This window comes from Macrobrachium rosenbergii, chromosome 48, assembly GCF_040412425.1.
Source record: "Macrobrachium rosenbergii isolate ZJJX-2024 chromosome 48, ASM4041242v1, whole genome shotgun sequence".
NCBI classification, from domain to species: Eukaryota; Metazoa; Arthropoda; class Malacostraca; order Decapoda; family Palaemonidae; genus Macrobrachium; species Macrobrachium rosenbergii.
In genome coordinates, this window is record NC_089788.1 from 36,958,921 (window position 1) to 36,977,663 (window position 18,743).

Genomic DNA, 18,743 nt, shown 5'->3' on the forward strand with positions numbered 1-18,743 from the left:
ACTTACACTTTATGAATGACTTTGGCTTTGCTTTCATTCTTAGTTAACTGCTTTAAGACATACTTATTGAGCCTGAATATTTAGTTTTTCTGTTTGTTGTTGAAAGTCATTGTTTTCATGTGAATTATTTATTGTTAAACGGTAAGTTTTTATGTTTATAAACTAAATAAAGGGGAGCGCACTCTTAGATTTTTTATGAATATTTTTGAAATTTAAAAAAAATGGTTAAATGGCTGTAAGACATGAGCAACACCTTCGTTATCACGTGACCAAAGCATTTTTTTGAAATATTAAAATTGATGGGGTTTTGGGCCTTCGCCCCCACGTGGTGAGGTAGGGCTGACGTTTGGCTCCTAATGACTATTGTCATTTTTTCCTTTATTCGCCTAATTTATTCATTATTTTGATTTTTATATCACCTTATCTCCTACGTCTGGCAGTGTCTGGCAACAACAATGGCTTGTTTCTTGGTGAATGCGTGGTAGGAGACAGGGTTGCCACCATACATTGAAAGCGGGTGGTGGGACACTTTTTACTCTGAGCAATTTTTTCGCTATTTGCGGTGTTTTTGCTGTCTTTTTTTACATCCAGTAATTCTAAATACAATCTATGTACTTTCACCTTCAAAAATACGCTCAAAGATGATGAAATGAATAAAGGATGATGAAAAGGGAGTATATGATGACAAGTTCATTATATCAAATCTCGGTTAGATAAAATAGTGTCGGGTATTAGGTGCAAGGTAGGAAATTGCAGGGGTAAAGTTCAGGTCGAATTCTCTGCCAATAGATGGGATACTGATATTTTAATGAAGTGCCAATCGTGTAGGTTTACAGTTAGTGCCCCAGCAAAGTGAATTAGCAATGGAAAATCTCAGCACCATCAGTTGAGTGAGATAAATATTGAGGAAATTGAACACAACTTTGGCTATGAGAAATTCAACTTGCTAACACATCTGTTTGGCACAAGTGAAAGTATAGAAGAAGTTCTTCATTCGAGAGACAAAAGGCTTGAAAATCAAACTTCAAAGACCAAAAAAGACCAAACAAGTGAAAAAACGACTGAAAATCAGTCAAGAATATCAGCCTGGTAGCTACTAAACTTCTAGTTTCTTAGTTTCAAACAAGGCAACAATGAGTCAGGTGGTACTTGATGATACCCTCTCCTCGAGCGAATAATACCCCTTTTTATAGAGGGAAGGGGGTGACCTGGAGCCAGAAATCAACCAAAATAATGCTCTAAGGTAAGTTTTTTCCACGAGTGCCAAAAAAACACTTGTTGATCTTTACGGTCGTTTTTCTCAGTTTTCACTTTTTGCACTTCAAACGCAAACTACATTTTTATTTTTAGGCCAATTTTAAAGTTAAATATACCATTGGAAAGAGGAAAGAAAGACGAATATTTGTTTGGGGCTAGATTTTTTCTTAGGTTGACGAGGAACCGGTGATAATCAAATTATACAAATTTGGGGGGAAAATCCCCCCTCGCCCCATCCAAAAAAAAAGGAAAAGTAGAAAAACTCTTCCCATTATTTTTTTCATACTGTGATATACTTTCTGTGTATGAAGCCGCATTGCAATAGCTCTAAAAATGAAGGAGGTGAATAATTTTTAATTTTTTTATTTATTTTTTATTTTTTTAATAAAATCCAAAATAATCATCCGATCACTCTCAAATTTTTCCTGGAACATCACCTTATATATATGTATAACATATAAAAATTCCATAAAAATCGGAGCATTATTTCTATGTAAGCGTGTGCTCCCCTTAAGTGATTGTATGCAGAATGTCAAGTATGGCATAAAGTTAAATGTATAATGTAGTACAGATTCATTTGGAAATTCAGTGAAATGTTTTTTTTTTTACAGATTATCAGGAGAATGCTTATCTTTTGAAGCTAAAAGTCCTCTTCCTTCTAGAACATCTCTTGGGAGGCCATCATCAGCTTCTAAAGCTTCAGTTGGGTTAAGTACACCAACACTAGAACTTAGAAGACGGTCCAGTGTTAAGCTTAGCAAGTCATCAAAGCTCTTTTATGATAATATACAAACTCCTACAGTAAGTTAAAAGTTCATCCACCCACCTTCATTTCAACTATAGCAGTCCTAAATTTTTGCATGTTCTTATGTTTGTGGACTGTATGGTTATCTAAAGTAGCCAAGTTTTTTTTTTTTTTTTTTTCTGCTTCATTTGCCACCCTGGTTTTACACTGGTATCTGGTGTTCATTTCACTGAGCTTCATTAGTAAATTTGACATTTTTTATATGTATTTTCACAAATACCAGTTTTATTGTAGGAGTGTTTTACAGATCTGCTGAAACTTCTGAGTAACGTGCCACAGGAACTCTCTTTTCTATCACAACCTTCTGACTATAACTGTTAACCACAAATCAGTCATTGGGTTTAATAGAAATGGTTTTTTCCTTTGAAAAAGCAATCTTGAATCTCTAGGTTTTATGTTCAGTTTGTTTTGATTGGTACTACAGAGGGCTTGATTAATTTATATATATATATGTGTGTGTGCCTGTTTGATTTTAAATCACAAAAAGGTAAAAACATTATTACACGAACAAAGTTACAGCCACGAAGGAAAAGTGAAACAATGAGATCCTAACTACTTTTGTCTTATTACCAAGATATGGTTACAGCAACTAAAGATATACAGAGACAAGGGTGTATATATATATGGTGGGTATAGGTCCTAAGGGAATACAAAAAGGTAAGGAGATCACAAAACAGTCAATGGATCAACACCGAAATCTACTTATTGGTAATTCTCTTTATTTTGTCTTTCAGATCCTTCTGGAACATATGTTTTGTTACATGGTCAAAAGAAAATAATTCCTGGCTTAAATTAAGGTTATTCTCCCAGGTTAATTGAATCATAACAGATTCCAACAAGCTCCTGGACATAGTTTCATTACTTCGTAATATTACATTGCTTTGTGTCCAGTTTATTCTGTGGGACTTTTCACTTAGACACAAAAATAGAGCATTATTAGTCCGACCTGTTCTTACTAAATATTTGTGCTGTCTTAGTCTGGTATTTAATTCTTTACTGGTCTGATGTAAGTAAAATAAATCACAAGCCATACAAGGAACTCTTTATATAATATTGCTCTCTTTTTGGGGGCTATTTTTTATGAGCATGTTTTTTATATTATTGTATGTGAAGGATTCATTTGTTTTAAACAGTTTTAAAAAGGTTTTACAGCTTCAAATCCCATAAAATGTAGCAAACAAAAAGTGTTTGAGGACACCTCTTTTTTTTTTTTTTTTTTTTTTCTTTCCAATTTTTCATAGGTCTTCATAGCTTTATTGTAACAAATATCCATAATGTGGGTTGGATAGCATAGCTCTCTTCCTATTTTTCTGATGTTTTTGAATTCTTGATCTAAAAATCCTGGACTGACTATTTGCAAGGCTCGAAGAAACATTGATGAAAAAACTGAAATTTTTATATTTATATGATGCCCTAAATAATGGTGCACATATGTCCAATTATTTCTCTTTTTTATATAAGTAACTTACCCAATAATTACATAGCTATTAGTTTTTTTTTACCCGCAGCTTAAAATTTTGAAATTATGGGTCATGCTAGTTTGTTTTGGTTATGACAATGTTCCCTGCCCACTTTCAGGTGGAAGAAGAGGTACAATATAGCAAAGAGCTTCAATTTGTTTCTGCCAGCTGTGGTTGAAGGACTGTTGTTGGTAGTAGCTTGAATTTTGAAATTTATACTTTGCTGGTTGTTTGTTCTATCTACGATTGGTGAAGTATTTATTTTCGTAGTCTTTTGGCACAATTTAGATAGTGTTAGGTGAGTTTTGATCATTGGTTTACAACTTTTTGCCTGTTTTTTGGACTTGTCTTAGAATATTCCATGATGTCTGACACTAGTAGTTCTAGTATTAGGTATTGTAGCAAAGGCTGCAATACTAGACTGACTAAAGAATCCTATGACTCTCACACTGTTTGTGTTCAGTGTAGGTGACAAGCTTGTTCAGTGGATTTACGATGTGTGGAATGTAGTGACTGGGATTTAAAGAAGTGGAAGACTTTAGATTCACATCTTAAGAAACTAGCTAGAGATAGGATGAGGAAAGCTGTTGCCAGGGAATCTAGTAAAGCTTTAGCTAGTCAGGATTCATCCGCTAAGTCGGATGCAATTGCACCTGTAATTTCTTCCGATCCCGTTCCATCTCCTCCACCTGTGCAATCCTCTCCTTTACCCAGCTTGCACATTTCTGATCCCAACACCATCATCAGTCTGGAGTCAAAAATCAACTTTCGCTTTGAGTTAATTGTGCAATCGATCACTAAATTAGCGTTATCTGTGAAAGTGTTAATGGATAAAAGTGAGTCGTGGCGGCCAGTGCAAGTGCAGTGGTAGTGGAGGAGGTAGCTGTTCGGCCCGCTGATTCTCCTAGGCCAAGGTCTCGGAAATACTCCCCAGCACCTGGGAGGAGTCAAACTTGTAGCCTAAGGGAGGTCAGTGGGGTCTGCCCCCGAGCAGTTGCTCCCTCTTTTCAGTCTGTTGATGAATCCCAGACTACAACCAAAGGCCGTCGGAAAGTCCTTCAAGTTAGTGCTCACTGTATGCCCTCCAGCTCTGAAGAATTTAGTCCGAGGCGCTCACAGTGCTATGCGGACAAGTCACGCCCGCTGAAAAGGCGTGCATTGGATTTTGAGATTTCTTACCTGTTCCTTGTAAGAAGGGCAAGGATTCAGCGTACCCCTCGTGCAGTCACTGGGATAACCCAGAGCAATTCTTTTCTGCTACATCAGACAACAATCGTAAATTGGCGCCGAAGCACCTTGTGGCGTGTAGACGTTCTTCGTTGCATAAGGTAACCCCTTCATCAGGATTTTCGCACCCACCACCTTTATCTCTACAGTCAGAGCCCGAGCGGCAAGCAACTAGCGTCGAAGCACCCAAGCTCCCGTTTACAGTTAAGCGCCCGTTCACCATCAGGTTTCGTCATTGGCTTCCGTCTCTACAGTGCTCCCTGAGCACCCATTGGCGCCCGCTCCTCCACTGCATCATTGTGGTGTCGTCTCGGACAGTGTTCCTCCTTCAGTTGACCCAATACAGAGCAAACTTGATAATATTCAAAGTTTGCTTCAGAAAGCTCCTCCTACAGCTCAGACGACAGCAGACTTATCGTTTTCTCCTGTCTCTTCTGAAGAAGAGGTCGTTCTAGATCAAGGTTCCCCTTCATCAGCATACTCTGTGTTGAGGTTCCTGCTAGCGACTTTCCCAAGCTGCTTTTCGCCAGATATTCCCTCCTCTCCTGCTTCGACTTTCTTTATGGAAGCCCCCCTCAGTTCTTCGAGGTTACTGAAATTGGTTCTCTCCTCTTCAGTGAAAAGGCACTGAACGAAGTAGAAGGGTGGTTCTCTGAGAAGAGGGAGCAAGGGAAAGCAGTTTTTTGTTTCCCGCCTTCCAAATTGTCTAGGTCGAGTTATTGGGTTTACGCAAAGGGAGAAGCTCCTTCCCTGGGAGTCTCTGCCTCCTCTCAGGGAGACTTCTCCGGCCTTATCGACTCGGCTAGGAGATCAGCTTTCTCCTCAGCCAAAATTGTTTTCAGCTTCGGAACTAACACACCTTCTCAAGAATATTTTTAAGGTTTTTGACTTGATGAGCTTTCTAGACTGGACGGTGGGCACGCTAGTGCGCAAGATTAGAGATTGCTCCTTTTTACCTCAAGACATTTCTAAGGACCTGTATTGACAGCGGCATTCACGACAGTACTGTACAGGCAGCCCCTCGGTTTACGACGGGGGTTCCGTTCTGACAATGCGTCATAAGCCGAAAATCGTCGTAAACCGGAAATGAGAGAGAGCGAGAGAGGTGGGGGGACTGCCTCACCACTTATCCACCAGAAAAAGACTTGGAATTTCACAGAACTACATTGCTCTCCCATTTTTACTTTAACCCCTTCGCCACTGGCCTGTTGCACTGCCGATAACGCTTGCATACCGCATGAGACCGCGAGTATATCAGTCATCATTTGCTCCCACTAAACTTTCTGTTATTCATATTTTTCATTCATATTCTTATGTGAAAACATTGTGTACATACCAATGAATATTTTTCACCACATTGGCTATATACATAATTATATTATATATATATATATATATATATATATATATATATATATATATATATATATATATATATATATATATATATATATATATATAAAAAAAAAGAGGAATATTTAGTGGAAAAATAATTGCAGAAATAGAAATAGTAGTAAAGTAGTAGAAATAAAGTAGCAGAAAAAGTAGTAAAGTATTAGTAAAATAGTACTAGTAGTAATAGCAGTATATACTAGTTTTCTTACGGAAACAGTTAGTATACATCAGTGAATGTTTATGACATTGGTAACAATAATAATAATAATAATCATAATCATAATAATAATAACAATAATAATAAAAAAATTCAACAGTAATACCACTACTACTACAACTTGTAGCAGAAAAAATAATGATAATAAAAATTACGTTACTGTAAAAAAAAAAAAATGAAAGAAGTTTTCAAAAAACATAGTACACTTTCTTGTTGACCGAAAATACTCCTCTGCCCGAGCATTCATCCATTCACACAGTCTGTCAATATCATCATCACAAAAAAAGAAACAAAATGCATCTCGTGGGCAGGTGAAGTCGGGTGTGCAAACAGAGATCCCATTGTCACCCTCCGTGAAATCGGGGGGTGGGTCTGGGCGCTTGTCACAAAATGGATCTGTTATGAACTGCCAACCTTCATCGACAATGGGTTCAATGTCTTCTAAAATCTCGGTGTCGCTGTCATCCTCTAAGCAACTATAACAACTATCACTATAATCATCTGACAGATCTGGCAGGTATTCCTACCCAGGATCTGACATACTATCATCCGACATCATGATACTGAAAAATAAAAGAAACCTGTAAAATAACTGCAATCAAAAGGAGAAAAAGTTTAGCCTTCGAATCCAAATGGTTTACTCACAAGATCGTGACAATGTTTCATACATAACAGCTTGAGGCGCACTGACATGTGCTGCTGGACGATACCCCTTATAATATCCCCTTTGAATATGACGTCACGACGACCATCGGACACTCATTGGCTAGAATGAATAGTGGGTGGAGCTTCTGCACCTCTCTCGTACACAATACTACGCCTGAAACCCATCCAAGCTGAAGAAAACAGCTCTGCTTTTCGAGGAGGGATGAAAGACGTATAGGCGTACGTCGCGGTCTTTTATTACTGTACCGTAAAAGACGTACATGTGTACGTCCCGGTGGCGAAGGGGTTAAGTATCATCCTACAGCAAATATAGCTTAAATTATTATCCTATTATTACTACTGTATTAATCTTTGAAATTATATTATTAATATCTTTTCAAAGTCATCTTAAACACTAGTACCCTTTTCCAACGAGAGAGAGAGAGAGAGAGAGAGAATGAATTACCACTACTACTTACTTTCAGCCATTCTTGTGCTGGCACGGGCGAGAGAGAGAGAGAGAGAGAGAGAGGGTTTATCTCTTTAATCTCTCAAGGAATGTTAATACATTTCTCTTTACTGCGACTGACAAAAAAAAATTTTTTTCTTTGTCTTCCAAAGATGTAAGCTACTACCTTTACTAAGCATTTTTAAAGCACCATGAACACACACACACACACGCAGTGTGCATAGGTAAAGAGACTCAAATTAGCAGTATCTTTTTCTGAGAGAGTGAAGGGCTGAACTTAGTATCTATTTATAATAAATCTATCCATTTCTCATTCTACCTTTTGGCTAGAGAGAGAGAGAGAGAGGAAGGAAGGAAGGGAGAAACTGATCTTCTGCCCTTAGTCTGCTTTGAAAATGCATAAATGTTGTAATTTCAGTATACTGTATATTATTATTTAATCTTATTAATATTTGGATATTAGCACTTGTTAATAGGTAAGTCATTTATATATACAAACGTAGTTAGTCGTCATCTCCCACAAATTTGTTAGAAAAATCTTATGCAGTCATTCTCTCTCACGTCGGAGAGAGAGAGAAAAAAAACAGTACGCACCCTCTTTATAGTGTATGCAAACCCTGTGAGGTACAAGCTTTGTGATTGGTTAAAATCCCACCCTTCCTGCCAATAGCATGTTGTCAAGAAGGGCGGGAAGGGGAAGAGGGGGTTGTTACAAGTTGTTATTGGCTACTGTCAGTCCTGCCAGCCAATAGCATATTGTCATGGAGAGAAGGGGTTGCTATGAGCTCTGTTATTGGCTACTTCTAATCCTCCGAGCCATTATTGTCATAAGCCTACGTCAAAGCAATAAAAAAAATTGTCACACAAGCGATGATAGGATTTTAATATATTTTTATGTTTATATACAGTAATCGATATTTCTTTGAAGGATATATGCAGTACAGAGTGAAATTATTCGTGAATTATTCGGGGACAGAGAGAGAGAGAGGTTGAATGAAGTGATTACATCGGTAAGCAGTTTTATGATTTCACAGGAATTTAATTTAACTTTTATCGATACTGTGCTGTGGATACCTTAATATTAATATTTTAAAATTAGTGAATAATTTTTTCATAATAAAAAATGTATTTAGTCATGAAAATGAAATAAAATCAGTAATTAGTGAATATTGCTTTATGAAAAAATCCACGAATGTAAATTTTCTTCCGTTGTATGCGTTGGACACCGAGTCATCCCAAATATTACTGTCGAGAATCATAAGAAAACTTTAATTTTAATCCTTTGGGTGTCTTGAAAACAACGAATCCTGCATTTATATTGAGTTTTTCATAATAAAAACCCTCCAGATATTGACCATTCTGCTGTTTTGGATGCATATTTCTTCCGATCGTCGTCGGACTGGTGCCGTCCGAAATACCGTCGAAAATCGTAAGGAAACCTTATTCTTAATCCTTTGGGTGTCTTGAAAACAATGAATCCTGCATTTATATTGAGTTTCTCATAATAAAAACCCTCCAAATATTGACCATTCTGCTGTTTTGGATGCATATTTCTTCCGATCGTCGTCAGACTGGCGCTGTCCGAAATGCCATCGAAAATCGTAAGAAAACGTTACTTTTAATCCTTTGGGTGTCTTGAAAACAACGAATCCTGCATTTATGTTGAGTTTCTCATAATAAAAACCCTCCAAATATTGACCACTCTGCTTTTTTGGATGCATATTTCTTCCGATCGTCATCGGACTGGCGTCGTCTGAAATAACGTCGAAAATCTTAAAAAAACCTTACTTTTATTCCGTTGGGTGCCTTGAAAACAATTTATCCTGCATTTACATTGAGTTTTTCAACAGAAACCCTTCCAAAATTGACCATTCTGGAGCCATATTTCTTCCGTTGGACCGGCGTTGTCAGCGTCGTAAACCTGGAACATGCGTTGTAACCCAGGAAATAATTTTTTTATGAATATATTTGAAAAGCGTCGTAAACCGGAGATTGTCTGTACACAGGAATTAGCTGGTCTTTACACCATGGGTGCACTTAAGAAAAGAGCTTTGGTCTCTTTTACTTCAAAAGGTGTCACTCTGTCTCAGAGATTGGCCCTCCTCTTCTCCCCCTTGGATAAGATGCATCTTTTTCCCCAGGCTACAGTACGAGACATTACCTCTGACCTGCAGAAAAAGAACACTCAGGACCTGCTCTCCCAATCTGCAAGACGCCCCAAGGATTCTTCGGCTCTTCCTCCCAGATCTTTGTCTCCACTGCAGCCTACTCCCTTTCGGAGCTCCCGTTCTAGAACGTATACTAGAACAAGAGCATACACCCGTTTCCCACAACGCTCCATCAAGAAGTCTTCCTCCAAGTCTTCCACTAAGAAATGAAGTTATAGTCCTCTGCACTCAGGTAGGAGCATGGCTTCTCCGCTTTTGGGAATGGTGGGAACAAAAGGGAGCAGAACCCTGGATAGTGTCTGTCCTGAAGGAGGGCTACACCATCCCCTTTTTGAACAAACCTCCTCTAGTCTGCAAGCCTGTCGAATTGACGGCTTACTCTCCAGGTTGAGAGAGATTTGCTGCTCTCTTGCTAGAGGTCGAGTCCCTTGTTCAAAAAGAGGCTATAGAGGTAGCAGAGGACATTCATTCTCGGGATTCTACAACCGTCTCTTTTTAGTACCCAAGTCATCGGGGAACTGGAGACCCGTTTTGGACTTAAATGCACAAAATGTCTTTGTCAAAAAGACAACTTTCAAGATGGAAACAAACCAATTGGTCCTTGCATCCATTCGCCAGGGAGAATGGATGGCATCCATCAACATGCAGGACGCATACTTTCTTATTCCAGTGCATCTGACTTCGAGAAAGTACCTCTGGTCTGTGTTTCAGGGCAAGGTGTTTCAATTTCGGGCTCTGTAATTTGGTCTCTCGACAATTCCACAAGTGTTTACCAGGGTATTGGCTCCCCGAGCGAAATGGCTTCATTTGAAGGGGATAAAGATCTCCCTATACCTAGATGACTGGTTACTATGTTCCCGCTCGAATGGTTAATGTACGGGGGACATTCGCACAACTCTTCTCTTGGCCCAAGAATTGGGTCTCCTCATCAGTCAGGACAAGTCTCTCCTGACTCCTTCTCAGGAGATTCCTTATTTAGGAATGATGATCAACTCTCGGGATTTTCAGGTTTTCCCAAGTCCCGAATCGAATAGACAAGTGTCTCCAGACAGTGAAAGAACTTCTAGAACTAAACTCTTGCTCGGCCAATCAGTGGATGAGTCTTGTAGGTACCCTCTCGTCCGTGGAACAGTTCGTCACTCTGGGAAAACTTCAGCTGAGACCTCTGCAATTCTTTCTCAGAGCCAGCTGGAACAGGAAGAAGTTCCTGGACTTGTTTGTGTTCCTGATAATGGTGGAAATCAAGGAGGATCTTCATTAGTGGAGTTCCAGGAAGAGGCTATCAGAAGGGAAATCTTTTCTACCTCCTAAACCCAGCCTAGAGTTCTTTTCAGATGTGTCGAACTAGGTTGGGGGGCTCTTTTGGGGTTAAAAGAAGTGTCAGGTACCTGGTCTCGAGAACAGCAAAACTGGCGCATCAATGTAAAGAAGTTACAGGCGATATTTCTGGGCCTACCGTGCTTCGCTACAGAAGTTCGTGGGAAGACAGTAGCAGTACATTCAGACAGCACGCTGGCACTGGCGTACACCAAGAAACGGGGGAACTCACTCTTTCTCCCTGTATGAAGCGGCAAGGGGTCTTCTTCTCTGGTTACACCAGAACAACACTCAAAGTGGCAGCGTGGTTTATCCGGGGAGACTCAGCGTCCTGGTGGACGAATTGAGCACCAGAAACAGATCCTTCCCATGGAATGGAAGTTTGGAGCTGTGGAAGCTGGAACAGGAAGAAGTTCCTGGACTTGTTTGGTTCTGATAAGAAATCAGGATCTTCATTAGTGGAGTTCCAGGAAGAGGCTAGGGAAATCTTTTCTACCTCCTAAGCCAGCCTAGAGTTCTTTTCAGATGTGCCTAACTAGGTTGGGGGCTCTTTTGGGGTTAAAGAAGTGTCCAGGTACCTGGTCTCGAGAACAGCAAAACTGGCATCAATGTAAAGAAGTTACATTGCGATACACGTCAAGAAGTTCGTGGGAAGACAGTATACATTCAGACAGCACGCTGGCACTGGCGTACACCAAGAAACGGGGGAACTCACTCTTTCTCCCTGTATGAAGCGGCAAGGGGTCTTCTTCTCTGGTTACACCAGAACAACACTCAAAGTGGCAGCGTGGTTTATCCAGGGGAGACTCAACGTCCTGGTGGACGAATTGAGCCGTCAGAAACAGATCCTTCCCATGGAATGGACATTAGACCCGTTAGTTTGGAGCTGTGGAAGCCCTTGGGGAAACCCATGATAGATTTGTTTGTGTCCTCCAGGAATCACTGACTTCCTCTCTTCTGCTCACCAGTACCAGATCCCTTAGCATGGGCGACAGATGCATTGTTGCAGGACTGGTCGGGCAAAGATCTGTATGCCTTTCCCCCATACAGTTCAGTGAGACAAGTCATCAGCAGATTCCAGTCTCATCAAAACCTATCCATGATTTTGATAGCCCCCTTCTGGCCAGCAAAGGAGTGGTTTCCAGATCTGCTGGAACTTCTTGCGGACTTCCTGAGGCTGGTGCCACTGAAGCAGCAACTTCTCAGGCAACCTCACTTTCGATGGTTCCACCAAAACTTGACTTCTCTGGTCCTAAGCGGATTCAAACTGTTAGACAACTGCTCCAAAAGAAGGGCTTTTCAAGAGTGGCTGCAGACACGATTGCGAAGCACAGAAGACAGTCATCAGATAATGTCTACCAGGCTAAGTGGTCCATCTTCAGGCCTTGGTGCAGATGAAATAACATGTCCTCCTCTAATACTTCTGTAACAGAAATAGTGGACTTTCTTCTGTTCCAACACTCCACTAAAGAACTCTCCACCTCTACCATTAAAGGCTACAGAGCTATGCTTAGCTTGGTTTTCCGCCATAAAGGAATGGACTTATCGTCTAACCAGGATTTGTCCGACCTTATTAAGTCCTTTGATACCACAAACCTTAAGGAAAAACCTTTGCTGCCCTGGAATCTAGACATGGAACTAAATGGCTGGCCAGTTCATGTTTTGAACTCATGCAGTCTATCTCCTTAAGGGATCTTACCAGAAAAACTCTTTCTGGTCGCCTTGGCCACTGCCAAAAGATCCAGTGAAATCCATGCTTTGGACAGAAATATCAGATTTTCTCAGGGGAATGCAGTTTGCTCTTTTCCCCAGACTTGTTAGCTAAGAACGAATCGCCATCGAATCCATGGCCTCATTCTTTTACCATCAAGAGCTTGTCCAAGATAGTAGGCCTGTCTGAAGAAGAAAGAACTCTCTGTCCAGTAAGAGCCCTTAAGTTTTATCTTCACAGAATGAAGAGTATTCGTAGTACCTCAAGGAACCTTTTATGTGGTACTGTGCCCTGGGCAGGGGCATCTTGTTTTACTTTGCTAGCCCTCGGAAATTAGTCCATCACTACAAAGCACCCACTGTAGTAGTAGGCCCTCAAGGCTTTACTTCCTCGCCTCTAATGGATAAGATGAGCGCCAACAAGAGGTATCTACCTGTAGCAGCTCTCTTAGCAAGTAAGGTTCAACAACATTGATTCAGTGTTAGCAAATTTCTATTCTCAAACTCATCATTACTATTAATAATATTTTGGGGTAGATATGTCCAACCTTCCCACCTCCATTCAATTTGGGAATCAGCTATGTAATTACTGGGTAAGTTACTTATATAAAAACGACATTTTTATAATAAAGTTTTTTATAAACTTACCCAGTAATTACGTGATGGGAGCCCGCCCACCTTCCTTCACTTGGACATAAGGGCATAAACAAATTGAAGCTCTTTGCTATGTTGTACCTCTTCTTCCACTCGAAAGTGGGCTGGGCACATCGCCACAACCAAAACAAACTAGCGTGACCTGCAATTTCAAACTTTTATGCTGCTGGTTGAAAGAAACTAATAGCTATTTAATTACTCAGTAAGTATATATATAAAACTTTATTTTATTATAAAAATGTCATTTTTATGTAAATACTAAATTTACAATAAAAAGGTTCCCTTTCAATATAAATAAATGTCCAAAAAAGGTAAACATTCATCTTTCTCTACCAAGTGTAAATTTAATAGAAGGGACTTGATCTTTTAGTTGGCCAGTATGCTATTTACATCCAAACCTTTGGGTATGATGACTAAAATATCATCAACATAACAGTACCATGTTACAGGAGAATGGAAAATCTTGGGGATGTAAAGGCATTAAAAAAATTCCATATATAAATTTGAAAGAACAGGTGAAAGTGGGTTTCCCATTGCCATACCAAATGTTTGTTTAAAAAATTCCCTATTGAAAATAAATTTACAATCACATATGCATAATCTTATTTTTTGATAGCGTAGCGGCTGTTCATCCTCAAAGAAGTTACTCTCATGGGTCCATAGAGGCTTCATAAGTTAGACTAACTAATATCAAAGAATTCTCTTTTAGTTGTTTCTAGGCCAGTATATAGTGCACGTTGACACTGATAGAGTATGAGACTCAAGACAAGGGGGCTCTTTCCCTTGTCTACAGTGATTACCACCGTTCCATTCCTATGTCAACCTGCAAGATGTGTCAACAGTGCATCTTATGTAGCTCGTCATTGTGTCAACCACATATCTGCGCAAGACCTGGTCTTCATTACTCTTTAGTCTCTACAAATGTCAACACACAACATAAGGTCGTTTGTTGATAAGTGCTCCTAACATCTTATTTTGATCGTTTTGGAAGAACCAAAACTCAGTAGCAAACTAAGTGTTTAGTTTTAAGTCCAAGTGAAAAGTATTAATTTTAGAAACTTGAGACTGTGATCTCCCACAAGATGAAAATTAGTTTGGTTGATTGTTTACAGTACCATCTTGTTAGACAACAAACAGTGGTTAATTATAGTGAAATACGGTTGACCCCCAGTATTCATAGGGGATAGGAACCACAACCCCCTGCGAATAGCTACGATCCATGGATACATGACACTACCCTAAAAACTTTTAATCGTTCAAACACTAAAGATGCCCTCAAAAAGTACTTATAACTGCCTATTTCATTAGTTCAAACACCAAATATGCCTTAAACTATCATCCTGAAACACTTTAATATCATTTTAATATAATTTCAATATCACTTTAATATAATTTTATATTTTAATCACTATAATGTAATTTCAATACATATGTCTGAGCATCATATCAGGGTTCGCTATAAGGAGGTCCCTTGGGTGCTATTAAGTGGTCCATCCTGAACCTATGGAGGGGAGAGAACCAGTTTTTTACCAGCCAAAGCTAGTTATTATTTAGTCTTATTATTATTTAATCTTATTACTATTATTATAGGTACAGTGTCATTGTTATTATTATTTTTGATAGCGTAGTCGCTGTTTCGTCCTCAAGGAGTTACCTTCCATGGTCTACCAGAGCTCCATAGTGACCCAACTAATATCAAAGAATTCTCTTCTAGTTGGTCTTTTGGCCAGGTATTGTGTCGTAATGATTAACATTATAACACATGATGGAGTATATAATGGACTCAAAGATAAGGGGGCACTTTCCCTTATCTTCAGCGAAGCTGAACCCAGTTTTTCCAATGTCAAAAGAACCCTGCAAGAAAGAGAAATGACTATTGCGCATGTGCATCCACCCTCTTGTTTACAATCGGGCCGTTAAAAGACCAAGGAGCCATTACCCTCTGTTTGGTCTGAAGCGAACGGTTCATGTCATTACCAGCGCTCCGAAAAAATTCTACTTTTTTCTCCGTTTTAGTATCGAGGATTATGGAAACATCAAAAGTAGCAAGATAAGTGCTCAATATTAACAAACAGTTGAAAGTTTTAGTTTTAAACTTCTGGAATTTATATAATTTGTGTGTTAAAGCCGGAACCCGGCTCGTTGATCGCTAGCCTACCCAGTTTCGTAATACGTTGATTGCTACCTAGTTTCGTAAAACGAAAATTGTTTTAAGTTCTAACTAAATGTTTTAACTAAAAGAAATGTTCCACAACTTATTGTTAATATGGAAAATCCTTTCAGATGATACGATGTCTACAATAATCTAGGCAATAAGTGAGAATAATTCAGACTAGATTAATAGTGGATGTTGTCTGTAGCCTATGTACACTCAGCAAGGAAAGTGAGGATGCAGTTTTCGTTAGATTTCGTTCATCGAATTTTAATTTTTTTCTTGCAGAAAGCACACAATCTCGGTAGGTTTGCTCTAGAGTGTGGAAATACAATGCGAATTATATCAAATCATATCATATATGCTAAATCCTTGGATTACGTATCCTTAGTGGCCAAGCTTAGACTGAGGACCCTAGGATCAGATAATAACAGTATCTGGGCAAAGTAAATCGATAGCCTAACAATGAGGCTACATATTAGTATAAATTTTTTCCCTTTTATATAAGCCTGTGCACTTTAGCATGAGCTAAATAATCCAGGACTAGCCTAGGCATTACATTATATCAAGTTAAGTGGTAAATTTTCATGAAATATCCCATTTTTGGACTAAATTGTTAGCCTAGACCATGTAATTAGGACTAGATGAAATCGTAATCTGTGCTGGATGAGATGGTAACCTACCCTTAAGGCTACATACTAAGGTAGGCTGATTGTGTTTTATGTAACTCATACACTTAAGTGTGAATAAAATAATCCAGATTAGGCAGTAGTCTAGATTAGAGTAAGTTAAAACCTGGTTATAAGGTTTCACTAATAGGGTTACACAATAGTGATTACTGTTTTATATAGTACAGTAAACCAAATAGACAAATAGTTGAATAATTATAAGGTTATAATAATCTGGATTAGGCAATACCCTGTACTAGGTTAAGAAAGAACAAATAAGCCTAGGATTATACATAAACAGTATCCTAGCCTAAATAAAATAACCTAGTTTGTTATGACTGTAACATATCTGTAAGGTTACATGCTAGTAGGGTCTTGTGTAGCCTATATCCTTAAAGGTGATATAAATCCAGAACAGGCAGAAGCCTAACCATATTAAGTAGGAACCCCCTTATAAGGAATATCCTACTATTAGCCTAAAACAGCAATGGCTGAATATCAGATGAAAAGGTAGTCTCGGCCACATAAAACAGAAAAACAGATGAGAGAATTATTTTCTGTAAAGTTTATATCTTTTAAGTTGTAAATAAGCCTAGAATAGGTTAAGCAAGAAATTTCTAAGAAATCCTCTATTCTTAGTTTAACGTAGATTAAACTAGAATCATTACCCTAAGCTATACAAAACAGTAGTTTGGGTTAGTCAAACAAATTAGTTCATAGCAGTTAGTCTGAATGGCATGAAAATTGTAATTAAAAATTCCACTTGGCCATTGCAAAAGGACTAGCAGTGTATAAGTAATACAGCCATGTATAGGTATCAGAACTAACCTAAACCTTAGAAGCTTTAACATAAATATTTAATTAAATGTATTAAAACTGCACAATTGTAATCAAATTAACCTGTAATATGGAAACTGTATGAGGAACTACAGAAGTGTCCCTCACTTAAAAACAATTAATACTAACTAGCTTCTGATAACAACTTGCTTTATGTCACTACAGGGCCGCCATTAGGCAGGATCCTCAGTTCAAGTATTCCACAACAAATTGCTCGGTTCACTTTTTGCCAGTGGGTACAGCCTATACCACCTGCCATGAGCATAGTCCTTGTAAAAAACAAGGAAAATTTGCTTGGTCACCAGATTTGGGTGAGATCTGTAGTATGCTCTGGGCAGCAAGTTTTAAGGATGAAACAGCTCCATTTAAGCTGTCTCAATGGGGCCTAGGGTTCGGTAGGGGTGAGGAAGGGGGAGATTATCTTTCTGGCAGAACTCCGGCAGCAGATAGTTAACCCTTCCTCTGAACAACATCAATGTGTGGGCCAAAACCCATTAACACAGTCGCCAGTACCTCCCAGGTTAACCCTGTGGAGGAAGTAGAGGAATCTTTACACAGAGTTCACATTCTTTAAAAAAAAATATGGAGTGAACATTGCCACCGAAATGGCCCTGCTAAACCCAGAAGGCTCAGGGACATAAATTTAAGAAAGCCATGGGAGAAACCTCCCAGGAGGAATTCTATTCCCCATGCAGCTGTCATTGCTGAATAGGATCTTTCCCCCAAAAGGGATACTGGGATCCACCTAACTCAGACTGAAATGTCTACTTTTTTGGAAAGGTATAGTAACTTGCCCAGGACTTCTGCCCCTTCATTATCAGGCAGTTACAGTTTAGTTGCTGAAGCTCAGTTAGATTGCACAAGCTCCCCCAAAAGGGATACACAGTTTATGGCAAGCTTCCCAAAAGGGATACACAGTTTATGGCAAGCTCCCCAAAAGGGATAGACATTTTGTGGCAAGCTCCCCCAAAAAAGGGATACACAGTTTGCAGCATTTGATTAGTTCTGTAAGAAAATTGAGTTTTTATTGACCTGTACCCCCAAAAGGGATAAACAGTTTGCAGCAAGCTCCCCCAAAAGGGATACACAGTTTGCAGCAAGCTCCCCGAAAAGAGATACATAGTTTGTGACATTTGATCAGTTCTGTAAGGAAATTGTTTTTATTGGCCTGTACCCCTAAAAGGAAACACTGTTTGCAGCAAGTTTCCCCAAAAGGGATACACAGTTTGTGCCATTTGGTCAATTCCGTAAGGAAATTGAGTACCATCAAAGATGCCCTTGCCACAGAATGGCAATATATAAGGGACATGAAGCATGATTCTGAAAAGCAAAGTCAGTCAGTATTGTACGCACCGAAGTGTAAAAGTACTACATCCTGTAACCGAAAAGTGAGTGTAGATATAAATGCTGCCCAAACAAGGTCTGATTTTAGAATTCTGACTAGAAACAACAATGGGTCAGTTTGGAATACAGAACTTCAGATCAAAACATAACAGGGGCTCCAATACTCACCCCTGATGATACTGATAATCCTTGGTGAGACACCTCAATGTGCACTTTCTCTTTCAATGGCAAGTAGGTAATTAATGAGAGAAAAACTATGATCGAAGTTGTAAATGTAGAATTTACAAATGGGAGCATTCCTTAATACAAAATGGCACCCAGTACCATCCTCACCAGACTTGGAGAAACCACTAACAGAAATGGTTTTCTTACCTGTGCCTATAGCACTAAAAACTAAAGAAATCACCCTTTACCAGGT

General features: G+C 39.1%; 1 protein-coding gene across 1 annotated transcript in view; it reads left to right on the forward strand.

Annotated features, from left to right (window-relative positions):
- LOC136831345 (kinesin-like protein KIF14) overlaps window positions 1–18,743 on the forward strand; it is a 563,293-nt gene that overhangs the window by 128,583 nt on the left and 415,967 nt on the right. The window contains 1 exon segment of the mRNA XM_067091651.1: window positions 1,869–2,058. Coding sequence (XP_066947752.1) covers window positions 1,869–2,058 — 190 coding nt within the window.